This window comes from Callithrix jacchus, chromosome 12, assembly GCF_049354715.1.
Source record: "Callithrix jacchus isolate 240 chromosome 12, calJac240_pri, whole genome shotgun sequence".
Taxonomy (NCBI): domain Eukaryota; kingdom Metazoa; phylum Chordata; class Mammalia; order Primates; family Cebidae; genus Callithrix; species Callithrix jacchus.
The window spans coordinates 69,659,221-69,679,677 of record NC_133513.1 but is presented as its reverse complement, the minus strand read 5'-3'; the positions used below and the strand labels follow the sequence as shown (position 1 = coordinate 69,679,677).

The 20,457-nt window shown below is 35.3% G+C and overlaps 1 protein-coding gene and 1 pseudogene across 4 annotated transcripts; one reads left to right on the top strand and one right to left on the bottom strand.

The window, feature by feature from the left end:
- The first annotated feature begins 241 nt into the window (after window positions 1-241).
- CDK1 (cyclin dependent kinase 1) lies at window positions 242-19,142 on the top strand. Of its 4 annotated transcripts, none has more exons than XM_035268359.3 (8): window positions 242-296; window positions 1,926-1,987; window positions 9,842-9,998; window positions 10,803-10,926; window positions 13,216-13,386; window positions 16,772-16,935; window positions 17,032-17,173; window positions 18,790-19,142. In XM_035268359.3, exons 2-8 carry the CDS (start codon window positions 1,951-1,953, stop codon window positions 18,886-18,888), a joined length of 894 nt encoding a protein of 297 aa, XP_035124250.1. In that variant the 5' UTR covers window positions 242-296; window positions 1,926-1,950; the 3' UTR covers window positions 18,889-19,142. The 4 variants fall into 4 exon arrangements, with proteins under 4 accessions (XP_035124250.1, XP_017834585.2, XP_078202051.1 ...); XM_017979096.5 differs by having other exon boundaries at window positions 242-334; XM_078345925.1 differs by having other exon boundaries at window positions 242-394.
- LOC100407960 (serine/arginine-rich splicing factor 10 pseudogene) lies at window positions 5,297-5,896 on the bottom strand (annotated as a pseudogene).
- Window positions 19,143-20,457: the final 1,315 nt, after the last annotated feature.

Sequence of the window (20,457 nt, the reverse complement as noted above, 5' to 3'; positions counted from 1 at the left end):
AACGGAGCAAGTAGTAGCTTCCCGCTCCGCTGACTAGAAACAGTAGGACGACACTCTCAGGGCTGGAGAGCGCCCGCCCTCCTGCTTTTTCTCCAGCCGCCCTTTCCTCTCTCTTTCGCGCTCTACCCACCCACGAGGCCTGCCCAAGCGTAGCTGGGCTCTGATTGGCTGCTTTGAAAGTCTACGGGCTACCTGATTGGTGGATCTGGGACCCTTTAGCGCGGCGAGTTTGAAACTGCTCGCACTTCGCTTCAAAGCTGGCTCTTGGAAGTTGAGCGGAAAGCGACGTGGCTGTGGTAGTTGCCTCTGCTGCCGCCGTGGGATAATAAGCCGGGTAGAGTGGCTGGTGTCGGGGTCGCTCCTAGAGGCTGAGCCCAGGGGCCTCAGAGGCTGGGTATTGAGGAACGGAGTCCTCATAGGAGGCCGGGCTTGGGGAGCAGGGATCTGCGCAGAGCCAGGCTGGGTCTCTGGAGGGCAGGCAGGGCCTTCTCCTGGGCCGGGGCCTGGGCATGTGAGCCACACCGGGCCGGCTTTAGAGTGAGGCTGACGGAGCCCAGCCGGGGTTGTGGGGGTGGCGGTTGGGGCTGCCTGCAGTCAGGGCTCGAGGTCGGCTTCTCTCAGAAACTTACTGGGGAGGCTTTCGGGTCAAGGTTGAAGCACAATCCGCTCCCCTATGGTGAGCGCCTGCGAAGTGGCCGGCTCCTTCCTGCACCCGCCCCCTGCGCGCCCTCCCATCCTGCCTCGGGGGTGAGCAAGCGGCACCGCACCTGGGCCAGGTACGGGCGCAGGTTCCTAAAGCCAGGCCGCCCTGAGAAACAGCTCCCGGGACTCGTGGGCCTTCTCGAGCTGGCTCTGCCCACGGCCCCGGCCCACCTGGAGTTTTTAAGAACACTCAGCCCAGGCACTCAACACTCAAGAGCAGTGTAGTGCAGTTTTTGTTGTTGTTGTTGTTTTCATTTAGAAATATACCTCGGCTTCCTTCTGGATTGATTTTTCTTTGAAGATGAATGAGAAATAGAACTTAAAAATCTATTCAGAGTGGTATTTATAAATGATTTTATCGTCAGGGATGCGTGTTAGAAAAATCGAAGTAATTATGCCTGGACTTCTGACGTTTCATTGGCAAACTTAAGAGGAAGTCTTGAACTTCTGATTGTCAGCTCTTTTTTTTTTAACCATTCATTGTGATTCAAGTATACAGCGTTTCTGCTTGGTCCTTGAAATTGCGTAGGCTATAATTATAATTTATCTGTAGAATTGCACTTTTCATTCTTTTGTTTTAGCGTGCTTAAGTGGTATTTCCTACTCGTGCAAAAAGTATCTTGAAAGCCTTGAGCATGTTTTTCTGTGACCTCTACAAGCAAAGGAAAAAGATTAAAATTGTCACGTGGGCAACTGTAAACACTTACACGTTTTTGCCGCTTTAAACACAATCTTCCTAATGAACAGTCTGAACACATTTTAGTTCTATATCTTTAAAAAACCGTGTTTTGCATAATGTTAGGAATATCATAAAGCGGTATAAATTTGTTGAAATATTTCGGTATAAACAAAAAAAATTTCGGTATAACTTTGGTACATGCTGGTACTACTTTAAATTGTCAAATAAAGGGAACATTCTGGTTTTTGTTTGGAAAGAACAGACAAATTGATTTCTGAATTTGAGGGTTATTTTGATTGGAAGACGCTAAATACTATACTAGGATGGAATATACAAATGTTTCCAATGTCTCAGGAGTCAAGAAGGATGGAAAGTTATTGTAGGAGTTCTTACCCTTGTAAATATTTGAATGTAATTAATATTTATGGAATATTTACTATACTGCAGTATGCATTGTGGAAAATGCTTTATATATAGTATCTCAATACTTAAAACTACTCGAGTTAGTGGCATGTAATTAAGTCAGTTTTTCCCTTCATTTTAGGATCTACCATACCTATTGACTAACTATGGAAGATTATACTAAAATAGAGAAAATTGGAGAAGGTGAGTGGCTTTAGTAATATAACATTTTTTAGAATGATTTAACAATGCTACCACCAACTTCTGTAATATGAACACATGTAAATATTTGTTAAAATTTAACGACTAAGATGTCTTGTAATATCAATGTATATTAATATATGTTGTTTACATAGTAACTTAAACACAAATTTGTTCATATTTCAAGAGAATCAAAATTATTGAGTCCCTAATGATCCTTCCCCTCACCCCCATAGTCTTACATTCTGCTGATACCCAACACTTACAGCATTACTCTTGTTTTGAAGACACTGTTGATAACTTGTACATGTATTTAGGGACAGAGGTTAGGGCAGCAGCATTATGCTAATTTCATAATATATTTTTAGTCTCAGTTATTTTTAAGATGATAAATGTTTTTATTCAGATTTTCTAGACTGGTTACAATAATTGACTTAATCTTCTATTAAGTCAGTCTTGACTTAAGTTAATTTTGATATTTAGTTACCTTAAGTATAAATGACCTGTCATATGTAGGTGTTTAATCTATTCTAAAACTATAACTTATGTATATAATCATTCCCTTTCTGTGATACTTGAAGGAATGTTTAGCTCTATATATGGCACAAATCATATCCCTTAACCTGTCCCCTTGAGTCCCGCAACAGAACATCCCAGTTTCTTTCCAGGAGTTTTGACATTCTCAATTCTCCGGGAACAAAATAATTTGCTAATAGAGTCCAGTTTGTATAGGTTCTGGCTGAAGAAAATTCCCAACTATATTTTTAATGTGATCAAAGACTCCACTTGGGAAGAAATAATAAAAAACAATGGGGCTATACTGGAGGGAATTTAGTGAAATAGGAATGACAAGTTAGTGTAGTGGTAGATTGGATGTGTGTGTGTGTGTATATATTTTTTAATCACTTAAATACCTAATTCATACCCATTCTAAATGAATTTTGCTGCTGAATTACAAATATGTGATAAGTATGTCTAATGCCTTGTAGTATGTTTCTTAAATTTTCAGAGAATTAGTGTTGATTGCAGTTTGGCATAAAAGGAGACCTTTTTTTTTTCCTTCATTTTGTTTTTATTATAGCATGTTTGCTTAATTTACAGCAAGCAGAAAATAAGCTGGGTCTTGTTTTGATCCAAACATTGATGTTTTAAAGGTTGTACACAATATTTCTTAAAAAGAACATATAAAAGTACCTTTTTAGAAGCCTCTATAAGAAAGAAAATACAAAGTTTAACCCCACAACTTTCCTCTTTTCTAGAACTGCAAACTACTGCTACAGTTTTAAATAGACTTTTTGTTGTTTATACATCCAGGAAAATCTAAAAAATTAAAGAAACGTGCATATAAATGATTGCATAGCAGAACATGAACATTAACTGCAAACAGTAAAGAAATGAAGATTAGAAATACTATCAAATATACAAAGGTTCTAAAATAATCAGTCCTTTAAACACATTCCACAAGCAGTATTTAAAATCCATCATTTTATTCTTTACAGGCAAAGCCTAGATTCCAAAAACCAAAATTGAAAAAAGTAATTCTCTAAAAGGAATTGTTTCTCCATAGTTCTTACTTATATCTGTAAGCAAGCAATCTGATTTTTAAAGATGCTAGCTTTTTATTCTGAAATGAAATTGGGCATGTCAAGTCACTTTTGTCCCCCAAACAATCTTTCAGAGAAATACTAGAAATTAGAAATGGGTAAGGATATTACTTCATTTTTTAGTCAGCTACTACACTCATAATCACAAACTCAGATGTGACTCTTGCTCAAAACTAATGCTTTTTCCAAAATTATTTTTAATTTCATGGTACCACAGAATCGCCTAGAATGAGTGTTATCTTTCAACTTGCCTCATATTAAATAAACTAAGGTGTGAAAAGCAGGCCTCGCTCATAAAGAGGCAGGCAAATTTTGATACAAATGCACAGGCCAAGTGCTGTAAGCATCAAAAAATTTTAGTTCTTTTACACTGTGCACACACACACACACAGAAGCTACTTTGAAACAATTTACTCCCTTCTAACAGCAGTAAGAAAACTAAGCAATATTATGGTCAACAATGCTCCTTAAACTTCAGAATAATTACATAAGAATATTCCTTTCTCCTTAAAATTATTTTTGCTGTTGTTGACCTGCTCAAATTTTAGGATAAGTTTTCGTGTTTTCTATGTTCCAAATCTTCACAGGAACCAGAAAAAAAGCAGTGAAGCCTCTGTGTTTCAGTCAAAAACTCAATCTCCCTGAAAATACTACCTAACCCAGCTGGCATCATTCCCCCAAGACAGTGGGGTTAACAAAAGAACTAATCCACACTTCATCATAAGTAATTATCATGGGCCTAGACTTTTTTTTTTTTGAGTTGGAGTCTCACTCCATCACCCAGGCTGGAGTGCAGTGATGCAATCTTGGCTCACTGCAACTGTCACCTCCCAGGTTCCAGCAATTCCCCTGCCTCAGCCTCCCAAGTAGCTGGGATTACAAGCGTGCACCACCACGCCCAGCTAATTCTGTCTTTTTAGCAGAGGGTATTTCATCCTGTTGGTCAGGCTGGTCTCGAATGCCTGACCTCATGACCCACCTACCTCGGCCTCCCAAAGTGCTGGGATTACAGGCATGAGCCACTGCGCCTGGCCGGGCCTAGACATTTTGACAAGACATAAAAGCCCACCCTGAACCTAAATGTGTCTGAGCAGTCAGTGCTGTACTGTGGCTACTACTTCACTTTTGTATCATTTTATCTTATTAGCAAGCTACATTTCTAGGTTAACAGTTCCACCAAATATGAATATGAAAGTTTATTTTTAATGAGACAGTATTGCAAATTATGGTCAACTAACATCTTTTCACCAAACACTTCAAGCATAAAAAATGAGAATCTTTACAAAAAATGTACAGAGACACCACAAATTGGTAGCTTCCCGCCCATAACATTAAACATACTGGACTCTTAAGAGTGGCTTCTCAACAGCATATGGTTTTAATTATAACCATTGCCTGGTACAGGGAAAACTAACAAGGGTTTTTTAAGCATCATTGCAACATTGTATTCCTGATAATTTAAGTAAACAAAACTATGAGTAAATGATACATGCCTAAACATGACCATGGTTTATACTATCAGTGGCCACTGGACTTAGGACTAGTCCAAGACCTTGATCTAGATTTTGACCTAGACCTAGACTGTGATCTTGACTGAGATTTGGATCTAGGTGGTTCTTTTTTCCTTGATTCCTTTTCATATCTTGAGCCAGACTTATAATGTGTTTTGGAATCTGTTTTAGAGGTGCCTCTAAGTTTTGGTGTGAGATGCAGACCTAGAACGTGATTTAGCCTTCATTTTTTGGGGGGGCTGGGTCTTGGACCGTGATCTTGAATTGGATTTAGATTTTGAAAAAGATCAATTTCGGTGCTTGAATCTATCATTGTCTGAATGGCTTCTCCTATGCCGTGGTCTTCCAGTCGGTCTACGCTTTCTAGGACTATACGATCTTCTATAGTTGTAATCAAAAGACCGACTTCTTGATCTCCTTCTTTTGTGACTTCGGCTTCTTGAACGTCTGTATCTGTCATAATCATCATAGCGTGAAGAACTATACGCATTCCTCCCTTCCTTGACTTTCATCTGATTTGGTGTCTTCCAGTCCCCCTGAGCAAACTGTATTTCAATCTGCTGTTTACAAATCCACTTTCTGTCCAAATTATGTAAAGCATCTTCAGCATCACGACCATACTCAAATTGAACATAAGCAAATCCTCTTGGACGGTGAGTGTAGAAATCAAGTGGAACATACACATCAACTATAGGACCATAACGACCAAATTCATGCTGTAAATCTTCAGACCTGGTATTGTAGGCCACGTTCCTGACGAACAGAGACGTGTTTGGGGGATGCAGGTAGCTGGACATGGCGGCGGCGTGTCTTGGCCAGGTGCACTAACGGGTTCAGCAAACCGTCCGCGGCTCCGGCGCCGAAGCCTCAGACACATACAGCCAGAGGGCTCTGCTACGACAACTGCCTCTTTTTTTTTTTTTAAGACAACATGGTTTCACCATGTTGGCCAGGCTAATCTGGAACTCCTGACCTCAGGTGATCCATACCCGCCCCCCTCAGCCTTCCAAAGGGCTGGGATTACAGGTGTGAGCCACCGCGCCCAGCAAAAGGAGACCTTAAAGTGTAAATATATTATTCTTTAAGATGATAGAACTCCAAGCATACAAGAGTACAGGTTTGACCTGAAAAAAGTACTTTAATAGCTACTACAAATAGGAGCAGTTAAGAAGGGAATTTTAAATTTAATCCGTTACATACATGTAAGTCATAAGACCCCCATTCTTCATTTCTAGCAGTGTGACAGTGGTAAACCCTCTAACTTTTCTGGATCTCAGTTTCTCCCTCTGCAAATGGTGATAATTGGACTTACCACAAAAGATATGATTATTCAATGGAACAGTGTTATGGAAAGCATTTGAGTGCTTTAACTCAGAAAACCTTCAAATGCTTATCATTTGAAGGTTGAATTATTATTATGAACAGTTTCCTTACCAGCCTCATCTAATGCCACTCATCTATAATTTGGATTTTTTTGTCCTCAAATGTATCCTGTGACTTGGCCTATGAGTTTTGGCAGTGGCTGTTCTTTCTACCTGGAAGCCAGTCTCTACTAGCTTCATTTTTTTTTTTTATTTTGTCTAGTCTGAGAGCATTTTGTAGTTCCCTTTGCATCGTGCTTAATATCCTTTTTAATTATTATACCATAGGTCCTTGAGAGCTGGATTTTTGTCTTGTTCACAACTGTTTGCCCACTCCTTGGCAGTAGTGCATAATACACAGGAGATACATGAATAGATAATAATAACAACTATTTTCCTTGTTTGTTCTTCTGAACTCTGTTGTTTCTTTTTCTGGCTTGGATTGTCTTTTCAACTCCAGTGCCTGATTGTTTTGGATTATGTTCTGGATATTATTTTGGAAAAATGAACTTGTGGAAATAATTGGAAGCCTAAATAATCCACACACAATTTTTTTTTTGTTTCTGCCAGGTATCTGGTTAAAGTCTAGTATTAAAGTACTGTTTTTAAAGTTATATTTTTTTCCCCTCAACTTTTCTTTTTGAACATTTCCAAATCTATAGATATACTGAAAGATTTATGCATGAACTTGTAATACTTTACGAAGATATTGGTGTTTTGTCATATTTACTTTATTTGTGTGTATGTTAACACAAATTTATTTTTTATTTTTCTCATTGACAGATTTTAATGGTACATATTTATGGGGTATGGTTTGGTGATTTGATACATGTATGTGTTGTATGATCCAATCAGAGTAATTAGCCTATCCATCACTTCATCATTTCTTTGTGGTGAGAACATTCAGATGTTTTGCGTTTTAATGCATTTCAAGTAAGTTGTAGAGATATTCTTCCCCTAAATCTGTGGGTATATTCTGAATATTTACCCAAGGTCATGCCTTTCATGTGGCAGTTAATACCTCTTTTAATTCTGAAAAGACAGTCTCTGCCTTTTCTCTCAGTTGACAGTGAGTCTTGACAACCTAATTCATTTCTTAAATACATCCAGACTTTTCTATTTTAAATATTACAAAAATTGTTCTCTGGCTTCTTCTGAATTACAGAAATCTGAGTGTTGTCATACTAATCCTTGAACTCCTCCTTCCTGTCTTAAGAAAATGTCTTTTTGGATCATGGAGTAGCTGTATCCATGGTAGTGAAACCTTACCCGGCATTTAGTAGGCGTTTGATAAATACTTACTTAAGGAAGTTCTTCTGCTTATGGGCCTCCATAACTTGATCATATTTTACATATTTTTTTATTTGTTTGTTTCCTGGGATAAGTCTTCTGGTAGATTTAGGCTGATCTCCTAGGCTTACCTGTGTTAATGATTTTTGCTTCCTTAGTTATTTATAATTAGTTAGATACCCTAGAGTATTTCTATCTTTGGAATTCTTAGTTCAGTTTGGAGCATATATGATGTATTTAAAAAATAATTTTGGATGATTAACCAATAGAATAGTTCTGCTTTGTTTAATCCCATTCCAGTAGTTCAGTGAGAAGTAATATTATCTCTAAAATTCAACACATTGATTGTTGGCCACTGGTTAATCAATTGTTAATTCTGAAAATTATTTAGGATTAGATGAGATTGTACACTTGAGGGAAAAGAAAGGGTGTTAGAAAAAAAATTAGTTCTGAATTTACCATTAACTGCTTATTTGACTGTATTTTGCAGGTGACTAATCTTCCCAAGATCTCTTTAACAGTATGCTAGATGAGTGTGCTACTCGTTTACCTACTTTTTGTGTTTAATGTGAGCTTAATTTATATCCAAAAAAGTATAGATTTTATGTGTATGAAGGTTACCTACTTTTAAGGATGGCTGTGAGGATAAAATATAGTCAGTTCTCCTTTAACAGAGTAATTTTGGTTATCAACAAGTTATACATTAATCCACAATTGAAATAATATAAAATGAATTTTATGTCAGTTTATAGTTTTAAAATGACATCAGTATTTAAGAAAACAGATTTTGTGTAGAGTCTCTGTCAAAAAATTAGAACAAAGCTTAAGTAACATCAATTTGCTACTGCTCAAAGGGCTTAATATTCTAACTAAGCAGTTGGTAATTTGCTGGTTGTTAGCCTTTTTTGAAATATTGGTACCTTCAGAGAAACTCATAAAAGCTATAGAAGAGGCCTTCTTCCTAATCACTTTTGAAGTTAAACCAATGCCATGGAAAGCAAAAGCCATTCAACAACATTTTATGTGTACTTAAGGAGTTCAGGATTTCCCTAAACTTCGACCCAATTTTACAAAGACTTACCTAGGGAATTCAGTGCTGCCACATATATGATGTATTTTAGACAGTCTTCTTGCTTATTGCCATTTCATTCCCTGTATTCACCTCCTCCCTCCCTACTGTCCCTTACAATTGACATTGCGCATTACCTGAAGCCAATATATCAAAATCAGTGTTTTCATCAACTTGCAAATGGGTGTGAGGCTTTCCTAATATATATAGTACATACTATGTGCTTTAATAGGTCTAATAAACAAACACCTGGTCTTTTATCTCCATTCTTTTGAGAATGAGGACTGTTTACTGTATTTTGAGATATAGATGAAAGTGTTATGAAAAGCATAAAACACTGCAGAATTTTCTAAAAGTATCATGGTGACTCTTATCAGTAGTATTTCATGAGCCCACATTTTTACACTATATTTTATGCCGACTTTATTGCTGGGTAGGATTTTGGCAGGAGGTTAATTTTAATTTGCAAATGATCTATTTTCTTCTGTAAAATATGCTGGAACATTAACGGTAATTTAAATGTATAGAAAACTTGTGATGACTACATGAATCATATTTTTAAGCCATACAGATTGTGGCAACTCTCAATTTCTTTTTGGAAGCAATGAGGGTATGAGTAAGATATTTCCCATCTGGCCATGCCAGACATTTCTATCATGTGACCCCTATGGGATTCAATAATCTTAAAATCTTAGTTTGACCAGGTATGGTGGCTCAGCACTTTTCAACGGTGAGTCAGGTGGATTGCTTGAGCTCATGTATTCCAGACCAGCCTGGGCAACATGGTGTGAAACCCCATTTCTGCCAAAAATTAACTAGGTGTGGTGGCATGTGCTTGTAGTTTCAGCTACATGGGAGTGTGAGGATCCCTTGAGCCCAGGAGGTAAAGGTTGTAGTGAGCTTTGATCGCCCCACTGCACTCCAACCTGGACAAGAGAACAAGAACCTGCCTCAGGAAAAAAAAAAAAAGATCTTTCAGTTTGTGGGTTGTGTCACACAGTGTATTATTTACTTTGTTTCAGGTACCTATGGAGTTGTGTATAAAGGTAGACACAAAACTACAGGTCAAGTGGTCGCCATGAAAAAAATCAGACTAGAAAGTGAAGAGGAAGGGGTTCCTAGTACTGCAATTCGGGAAATTTCTCTATTAAAAGAACTTCGTCATCCAAATATAGTCAGGTATGGAATGATATCTGAATGTAAGCCATTTTCTGCATGCTGTTTCAAATGTAAATTTCAACTTGGAAATCTTAACATTTGCTTAATTTCTTGATCTAGCTTTACTGAGTGGACTAGAACCCTACTATTTTTGTTAGCTGAGAATGCTGCACATATGTAAAATAGAATAGGCTGTTAAAGCAGGAACACAGTCACAGGAGCTTGGTGATGTAGATTAATATTTGAGACTGGAAAAGCAAGGTAAATTGGCCATGGGAATAAAGCCCTTTTTATAGAGCTTTGTCAACTCTCTCTTACTTAGGAGTTCTAGTCCTGAAGACACTTTAGTCGGAGTCTTAAGAAAGGTAGCTAGGTCAAATGAAAAAGATTTTTTTCCTTCAAGTATTTGCACTGGGTGTTTTTGGGGAGTTGTCTTCCTAATAGCCTAAGTTAAAATCTAATCGTATTTGGCTGGGGCTGGAGATTGGAAGTAACTTTTAAGGTCAGATACCACTTTAAAATTTATTTGTGTAATTGACTTCAATGAAAAGATAAGCTCTGAACAATTAGTAGCCAATCTAGATATGTTCTTTTGGAATATAGGTTACTTATAAGTAAGCACGTCCTGTTCAAGGCTTAATTTTAAATTATTGCCCTGAGATTCCTCTTCCAAATTTGAGTTTTGTGTTGTTCATTAGGGAAGCTAGTATGTCTTCCCCACTTTTTATTATAGCAACTGAAATTATGGAAGGAGTTTTATTTTGTGAAACAGAGGTCAGAAATGTTTGCTGGATTCTTTTTTCATATAATATATATTTTTTTTAGTCTTCAGGATGTGCTTATGCAGGATTCCAGGTTATATCTCATCTTTGAATTTCTTTCCATGGATCTGAAGAAATACTTAGATTCTATCCCTCCTGGCCAATACATGGATTCTTCACTTGTTAAGGTAAAAGCTTACCTAATTTTATTAATATTTATGTACTGTGGATATAAAGGGATTATATATAGAAGTCCCTGCATTTTGTGGCAATATACTTGAAAAAAGTGTTAGAAAATAGAATAAGAAACGTATTTCATTTTTCTCCCTCACAGTTAGTTTATGCAGGTTAGAGTTATTCATGTTATTCTCAGATAGTGTTTCTAGTTAAGTAAAAAGTAGCGCCTGAGATAGCATAGAAGTGATAAATATTGTTAGAAACTAGGGTAGTCTGGTCTTTCTTTGGCTGTCAGCTATACAAAGTAATGAAAGCCTAGGGCAGAGTGGTAGATGTAGGTGTTTTATTCTGGTTTTGAATATGTTTTGGTCAATTTATTGTAGACATTTATTATATTTCAGTTAAATTATAAAATTGTATAGTTTACTGAAGTAATATAAAAGTGTCTTACTCTTAGACCATTTCTACCCAACCACTCTGCAGAGGCAGCTGTTGTTAGTTTTATTTGTAATCTTTTACTTGTATGTTCACTTTGTATGTATATAAAGATTTTTTTTACACAAAAGGGAATTATTTGCATATATGTGTGTTTGTGTGTGTGTATATATACATGTTTTCCCTTTTTTGTATAAAATATGACATGTGGATCTATGTCTATTTACATTTCAGATATAATTATTTAAACCACTTCCATATGGATGAACATTTATTTTCTAACTCGATTATTGTTGCTCTTATTAACAGTACTACACTGAATGTCCTTATAGATAATTTATCTTTGTATGCAACTTTATAGGATAAATTTTTAGAGCTGGAATGGTTGATTAAAGATGTTTATTTATATTTCGATAGATATTGCCAGTTGCCCTCTAAAAAACTTGTAGCAATTTACTCTTAAATATTTATGGTGTGTAACACTTACTGTTTTAGTACATCATTTCCAAAACTTGATTTTATCAACCTTTTAACTATTTTACCAATCCATTATGTGAAAAAGGCTTATTAATATTGTTTTAATTTTCTATTTCATGGCATTTAACACTTCATATTTATAATTATAAACAGCCTATACCTATTCTCCACTATTTTTTATCAGGATACTATCTTTAATAATCTTGCATGACTTTTGGACTTTCTGCTTTTATGCATTGCTGAAGTCTTCCTCACTCAAAGATTGTATGTATTAGAACAATTTATGTCAGTATTTTTCTGGTAGGTTTAGTAAGTCCTATCCTGCACACATACTTTTTTGTCTTAAATTCTGTATGGATCAAGATTTATTTTTATTTAAAAGCTAGGATACAGATTTAGCTTTATCTTTTTCCATATGGCTAGCCAGTTGTTCTAACTGGTTTTATGTTCAGGCAACAATGGTTCTACTTAAAATTTTTCAATTTTACAATGAAGCGAAAGTGATGCACATTCACTAGAAACTATACTTCATTTACCCATACAACCATTCTGTTTTTTCACTGTCAGTACAGTATTCAATAAATAACGAGGTATTCAACACTTCTGACTATATGCTAATGTAATTTAAACATATTTAAAGTGGGCTATGCTTAGCTATATTTGGTAGGTTAGGTGTTTTCAATGCATTTGGACAAGATATTTTCAACTTAGAATGAGTTTATCTGGATGGATCATCTGTTTTGTTTTGTTTTGTTTTTGAATGCCACGTCTCTTTAAGATGGAGCATCTGTATTACTTTCCAATTTCAAACTAATTTTTCTGTTTGCTTTATATTTTTGTAATAGCCATGTTACTGCAAATGACAATGACGTTGTAAAGAACTTTTCTCTGAACTACTAAGCAGCATTTTATAATAATTTTATCCATTTAAATATATAAATATAATATCTTCTTTGCCATCACTTTTAGAATCTAATTTTTTCAAAAAGGAAATGAATATGTAAAAATGAAAGAGAAGGCCAACCATATTCAAGATAGAAAATAGAGTTAGTTGGTAGAGGTATATAGAAGAAAATTCAAGAAACTTCTGTGTAGAAAAGCAACTTGTAATTTAAGGGTCGGGAACAAATTTTTTTTAAAAAACGAAATGAGTTCACATGGTTATAGATGTGTCTATAAGGTGAAGATCATTTTCTTAAGTATACAAATGTGATGTTGTATATAAATGGGCTTCCCACCCACAAATGCTTATTAGCCTAAAATGGCCTGACAGCTTTAGTGATTAAATTATTTCTTTCATCCTAATGTTTTATATCTTTGAAACAGATTGATTGTTTAGGAAATCATATACTTTACTTAAGTTTCTGACTTTTATTTGCTTTTTCCAGAGTTATTTATACCAAATCCTACAGGGGATTGTGTTTTGTCACTCTAGAAGAGTTCTTCACAGAGACTTAAAACCTCAAAATCTCTTGATTGATGACAAAGGAACAATTAAACTGGCTGATTTTGGCCTTGCCAGAGCTTTTGGAATACCTATTAGAGTATATACACATGAGGTAAGTAGAATAGTGGTTTTTGATGGCTTTTGAATGTGTGTGTTTGCTAGATTTCTTTCCGTAATTGTGAAGTCAAAAAATAATTCAATAAAAGATATCTACTCTGTGCCAGTATCAGTTTATTACCTCTCAGCTCCAAATTCATTGCATGCTATTTGAAAATGGAACCAAAGCCTTTTAAGTATTTTTTTTTCTTTGCCAGCTGCTGTGTTGTTAAGGTAGAGGGTACAGGAGGAAGGGGATTCCCTGGCTACAGGTTTTACATTCTCATTGTTTTTTACTGTTTATTTACATTATTCCCATCCTTTGTTATAGTTTAATTCTTTATATTAAACTCTTCCCCATTCAAATTACCATGTCAGTTTCTGTCTCCTGACTGGACCCTCCCTGATTACAGTCAGATTGATTCAAAAATAAGTTTTGTTTTTGAATAATAAAGTATATTATTTCTGATACATTTAGGAATTACTAAATATAATTATGTTTGATCTGTGTTATATTGCTGACTTGGCATTTAGAGTTTCTGAAGGAAAGGGAACATTGTATAGTAAAGGATTATTGAAAAGCTGTCTACCCTTGACCCAAATACTGTCTCCAGATCAAAACTTATAACTGAGCTCATCTAATTATGTGTCTTGGCTGCTTGTTAGCCCTTTTTATCATTTTTTTACATGGCTATATAAATAAATTAAGATTATTTTTGTTTTCTTTGTCTTAAACAAATACTATTGACCTCATTTGCTTTGTTCTAAGTTAGAGGCAATATTTTTACCATTATGATAAATATACTAAAATGGTTGGTTAATTCTAGATCTCTAATTAGCTGTTATTTGACTTATTCATTTTTTATTGACATGTTATTATACATATTTATGAAGTACAGTGTGGTATTTGGACACATGTATGGAATGTGTATTGATTAAATTGGGATAGTTAGCATATCCATTGCCCCAAATATTTATTATTTCTTTGTGTTGGGAACATTCAAAATTCTTTGTTCTGGCTATTTGAAAATTTACAGTAAATCATTAGTAACTGTGGTCACCTTATAGTGCTGTGGAACACTAGAGCTTATTTTTCCTACTGAGCTGTAATTGTGTGTATAAACCAGCTTATCTCTAGCTTCCTCTAGTAAGCCCTGAATAACCACCATTCTACTCTATGGCCATTAGTTCAACTTTTTAAGTTTTCACATATGAGTGAGAATATGTGGTATTTATCTTTCTGTCCCTGGCTTATTTCACTGCTCATCCATGTCGCCATAAATGACGGGATTTCAGATATATACCCAGCAGTGCGATTGCTAAATTATATGGCAGTTCTATTTGTAGTTTTTTGAGGATCCTCTCAACAGTTTTTCATAATGGCTCTACTAATTTAAATTCCCATCAACAGTGCATAAGAGTTGCCCTTTCTCTGCATCCTTGTCAGCGCTTGTTATTTTTTTGTCTTTTGATGATAATTATTCCAACTGGGTTGTGATAGTTCATTGTGGTTTTGATTTGCATTTCCCTGATGAATAGTGATGTTGAGCACTTTTTCATATACTTGCCGGTCATTTGTATATCTTTTGAGAAAGTTTTATTCAGATCATTTCACCATTTTTTAAATTGGATTCTTATTGTTATTTTTTGCCATTGAGTTTCTTGTATATTCTGGATATTAATTCTTTGTTGGACAAATGATTTGCAAATATTTTCTCCCATTCTGCAGATAGTCGCTTTGTTCTGTTATGTGTTTCTTTTGCTGTGCAGAAGCTTTTTAGTTCGATATAATCCCGTTTGTCTATTTGTTGTTGCTGAGACAGGGTCTTTCTCTGCTGCCCATGCTGGAATGCAGTGGTGGGAACAGGGTTCACTGCAGCCTCAACGTCCGTAACTGGAACCATACACAGGCGGGCACCGTCATGCTAGGCTAATTTTTTAAAGTTTTGTAGAGACAGGGCTCTCAGCCTGTTTCCCAAACTGTCCTTGAACTCCTGGGCTCATACGATCCTCCCATCTTGGCCTCCCAAAGTGTTGGGATTATAGGCATGAGCTGCTGAACCTGGCCTTATTTGTCTATTTTTGATATTGTTGCTTGAGCTTTTGAGGTCTTATCCATATGATTTTTGTCCAGATCAATATCAATAGTGTTTCCCCTGTTTCTTCTAGTAGTTTTATAGTTTAAGGTCTTATTTAATCCATTTTGAGTTGATTTTTGTTTATGGTTGGATATAGGAGTCTAGTTTCATTGTTCTGCATATGGATTATTCAGTTTTCCCAGCACCATTTATTGAAGAGATTAGCTTTTCCCTAGTGAATGTTCTTGTCATCTTTCTCAAAAATGAGTTGACTGTAAATACATGGATTTACTTCTGGATTCTCTTTTCTGTTCTATTGGTCTATGCATCTGTTTTTATGCTAATCATGCTGTTTTGGTTACTATAGCTTTGTACTACATTTTTGAAGTCAGGTGGTGTGATATCTTCAGCTTTGTTCTTTTTGCTCAGAATTGCTTAAGCTATTTCAGGGTTTTTTTTTTCTTTTGGTTCGATATGAATTTAGGATTTCTTTTTATTTCTGTGAAGAATGCCCTTGATATTTTGATGGAGATTGCATTGAATTTGTAGATTGCATTGGGTGGTAATATGGTAACTTTTATATTAATTCTTCCAATTCATGAACATGGGATGGTTTGTCTTTTTTTGTATCTTCCTAAATTTCATCAATGTTTTAAGTTTTTAGTGTAGAGATTATATATACATCTCCTTGGTTAATTTTATTCCTAGGTTTTTAAAAGTATTCTTTGTAGCCATTGCAGATTAGATTGCTTTCTTGATTTCTTTTTCAGCTAGTTGGTTATTGGTATATAGAAACTATTAATTTTTGTGTGCTGATTTCGATTTTATATACTACAACTTTGTTAATCAGTTCTAAGAATTTTTGGTGTAGTCTTTTAAGTTTTTCTATGTATAAGATCATCTCTGCACACAGGGACAATTTGCAATTTGGATGCTCCTTCCTTCCTCCCCTTCACTCCCCTCCCTTCCTGCACTTTGTTCAGTGTTATCCCAAATCAATGATTTTGGTTTTTCAGCAGGGTTGGTGGTGGTTTGGGGGGCGGGGGTGGGGGGAGATAAGGCTCTGTATAACTGTCTTGATCTTTAGTGATTTGAAAAGCAAAAGAAGATTTATTATGCTTTTATCTGTTTTTTATTCTAATGAATAGAACTTAGAAATGAAATATTTATCTTAATTTTGTGTACTTTTAATTGATTTAAACAATATTATTGGTGACAGTTCATACAACCTTTAAAGGACAGCCCTAGTAAAAATATAAATGTTCAAGTTTAGATAATTTTATGCACCACATGTATTCATTGTAAAAATTTGCTTTTTGATAGGTAGTGACACTGTGGTACAGATCACCAGAAGTATTGCTGGGGTCAGCTCGTTACTCGACTCCAGTTGACATCTGGAGTATAGGCACCATATTTGCTGAACTAGCAACTAAGAAACCACTTTTCCATGGGGATTCAGAAATTGATCAACTCTTCAGGATTTTCAGGTAGCTATTAAAAACTGAAATAATAAAGGTAACACATTTAACAATGAGATTACATTTATGCTTTAACTAAGAAATTTTTGTTTACCTGTTTTTTAGAGCTTTGGGCACTCCTAATAATGAAGTCTGGCCAGAAGTGGAATCCTTACAGGACTATAAGAATACATTTCCCAAGTGGAAACCAGGAAGCCTAGCATCCCATGTCAAAAACTTGGATGAAAATGGCTTGGATTTGCTCTCAGTAAGGAGTGCCCTTTATAGTAACTTTCAAATTATTGATGATTCTGAATGCATTCAATTCTTTCTTTTACCTAGGAAGTAGGAAGAAAACCAACATTTTTGAGCTAGGTATCTTATGTACATTGTATTATACTAGCTTCATTTTAGATATCAAGAGGCGCTAGTGACTTTGAGAGGAGGATTTAGCATTAGTTCTTGTGTTTTATCTGTCAAGTAGCTATGGACATTCTGAAGGAGAGGCCAGGGTTAATACACATTTTTCTTGTTTTTAAATTGCTGAACTATAGTGGCTTTCCTTTCTAGCATTTTTGTCACTACTGAGCCCACTTAGTTTATGCTAGACATAAGTGTTTTCTTATTGTTGATATTTTTAATTATTAAAGTCATCATCTGAATAAGCTTTATTTCTCCCTTTCTACCTAGCTTCTCCATCAGAAAGATCTATTGTTATACATTGTATACATTTTCTCATTGGTCTTTGGGTTTCTTTCACAGTTCAAGAATTCATTATGCCACCGAATTAAGCTTAGATTTCCCCCAAATCAAATACTATAAATCATATTCCTTAGTCTAGCCATAACTGCTATATCTTGAAGTGGATAAATCTTTGTTGCTGGCATTGTTCTGAGCATCCTAGCTTATTTAGCAGTATGACATCACTGTCTTCTGCTCTCTAGATGCCAGTAGTAAGTCTTCACACTTAGGATAACCAAAATGTCACCAGATATTGCCAAATATCTCCTGATGGGCAAAGTCTACCCTAGTTGAGAACCATTAATGTAAATTAAACTGATTTCAAATTTGAACTTTATCATTTCTTAGCCCTGTGAACTTGGGAAAGTTATTTCCCTTTGAGCCTCAATGTTCTCATTTGTAAGATGGCACTAATACCTACTTTTAGTTGTGAGAATTGAGTGCTATGATTTATCCGTAGCAGTTTGTATGGTGCTGGTTACATGAGAGTTCACATGGTAACTAGTTAGTAAAATCTATAGTCTGCTTGTTGATTTTGATTTTTTAAGATTAGTATTTCTTAAAGATCAAATTTAAACATCACTCCTAAACTTTATTTAGCTTTTTCTAGTGGTGCATAAACTAACTTTAACACTAAGTTGTCTGACCATAATTCATTTAGTGACTCATTTTTAGCTATTTTTATAACACATTGTGCTGTGGGGGGGGTTATTTGGAACTTATTGGACACTACATCAGAAACTGCCATAGTTAATTGCCATTTCAAGAATGTTGTAAATAAAATAACTCAGAACGCCATTTAATTCTCAGTGTAAATATAATTAACTAGTCATCTTTCCTAAATTTATGTCTTGGTTTTAAAGCTATTTATGGATGCTTGAGTCTTACCATAATTGATAACAAAAAGAGGTTATTGAGAATATCTATGATTTATGAAGTGAGTTATTCTAGAGCTAAAGGGTGAAATATAGGGGATGAGACATCTGTGTGGTTTGGTGTTAAATTAATAGAAATGCTCATTTAATAGATATTCACTGACAGTATTAGTTTTGGTTTATTGCTAGAAAAGTTAAGGCTTTACGGGGATTTTGTAAAAAATGGTTTATTTCCTAAATAAGTATCTCATTTTCATTTTTCTCCCAGAAAATGTTAATCTACGATCCAGCCAAAAGAATTTCTGGCAAAATGGCACTGAATCATCCATATTTTCATGATTTGGACAATCAGATTAAGAAGATATAGCTTTCTGACAAAAAGTTTCCACATCTTATATCAAGAACAGATAGTTGTGTTTTTATTGTTAACTCTGTCTATTTTTGTCTTATATATTTCTCTGTTGTCAAACTTAAGCTGTACTTCATCTTCTAATTTCAAAAGTATAACTTAAAATGTAAATATTCTATATGAATTTAAATATAATTCTGTATATGTGTGTAGGTCTCACTGTACCAACTATTCGTTACTATAATAAAACTATAATATTGATGTCAGGAACTGGGAAAAAGTTTGAGTTGGCTTAAATCATCTCAGTCCTTATGGCAGTTGTATTTTCCTGTGGTTGGAACTACTAAAGTTTAGGAAAGTGCTAAGTTCAAGTTTCATAATGCTTTGAAGTATTTTTATGCTCTGAATGTTTAAATATTCTCATCAGTTTCTTGCCATGTGGTAACTATGCAACCTGCCTAAATATGAATATTTTTCTACTGATAATTTAATTTTTGACCTAAATGTTTAAGCATTCAGAATGAGAAAACCATACAGATTTGAGAAATGATGCTAAATTTATAGGAGTTTTCAGTAACTTAAAAAGCTGACCTGAGAGCATTGCCAAAGTTTGCTAAGTCTTAAAAAGATGAAGGGCTGTCCGCAACAGTTTTGAAAATATATGAACCATCCTATTTTTAGGTACGTTTTGAAAGCTTTTTGTCTAAGTGAATTCTTTTTGCCTTGGTTGGAATAATAACTAAAGGAGTTGCTTATCTTGGCTTTCAAGTCTGAGTTTAAAACTATACATTTTGACATAGTGTTTATTAGTAGCCTTCTAAAAAGGCTCTAATGTATAAATATTTAGCTAAAATTACTAGCTTTGGGAATTTTTAAATAATACTTATTGTGGTTCTTACCAATAAGCAGCCTAATTTGAATTATTTGCTGCAATCAAGAGAAATGTACAATAGTTGTATTACTTTTTTACTGTACTATCCTTTTTCCAACCAAATCTTGAGTCTTCCTCCTGGTTAATGGGCTAGAATGTACATTGCTGGGTTACTGATTTTTACCCCTCAATTGATGGGATGCGTAATGAGGGATCTGTCTAATCCATCTTGTCTTGGAAATTTTGCATTCTGAAGCAGAAAGTGTGGGTCACTTTCTTCAGCAGTGGGACCCTTTAAGATTGGTGGCTTGGTTGTCTTGTTCTGTGGTCTTTGGTGGAAGCCAGTTTGTTGTAAGAGAATGTAGAGCCTATTAATGGAAGTCATTTGGGGTTATAATGTGGAGGGTTGTTCAGGACTGCATGGCAGGAATTTGGTAAATGAAAGGTAACACTAAAGGTTGAAGATGGTCTAATGGCATATCTACAGGTTTGTGTTTCCTTACCTATGAAATGAGGCATTGAATTAGATCTGTTTTTCAAATTGTGGATTGTAACCCTTTAGTGATATAGGACCAGCATTAACCACCAACGCCTTTTCTACCCCAGCGTAGAACAGAAACTATCAGTGTATCCCATAAAATTATTTGTTTTTTTCCTATAATATATAGCTACATGGGTGATAGAAATGTTTGAGGCTTTGTAGATAATGTAGAAAC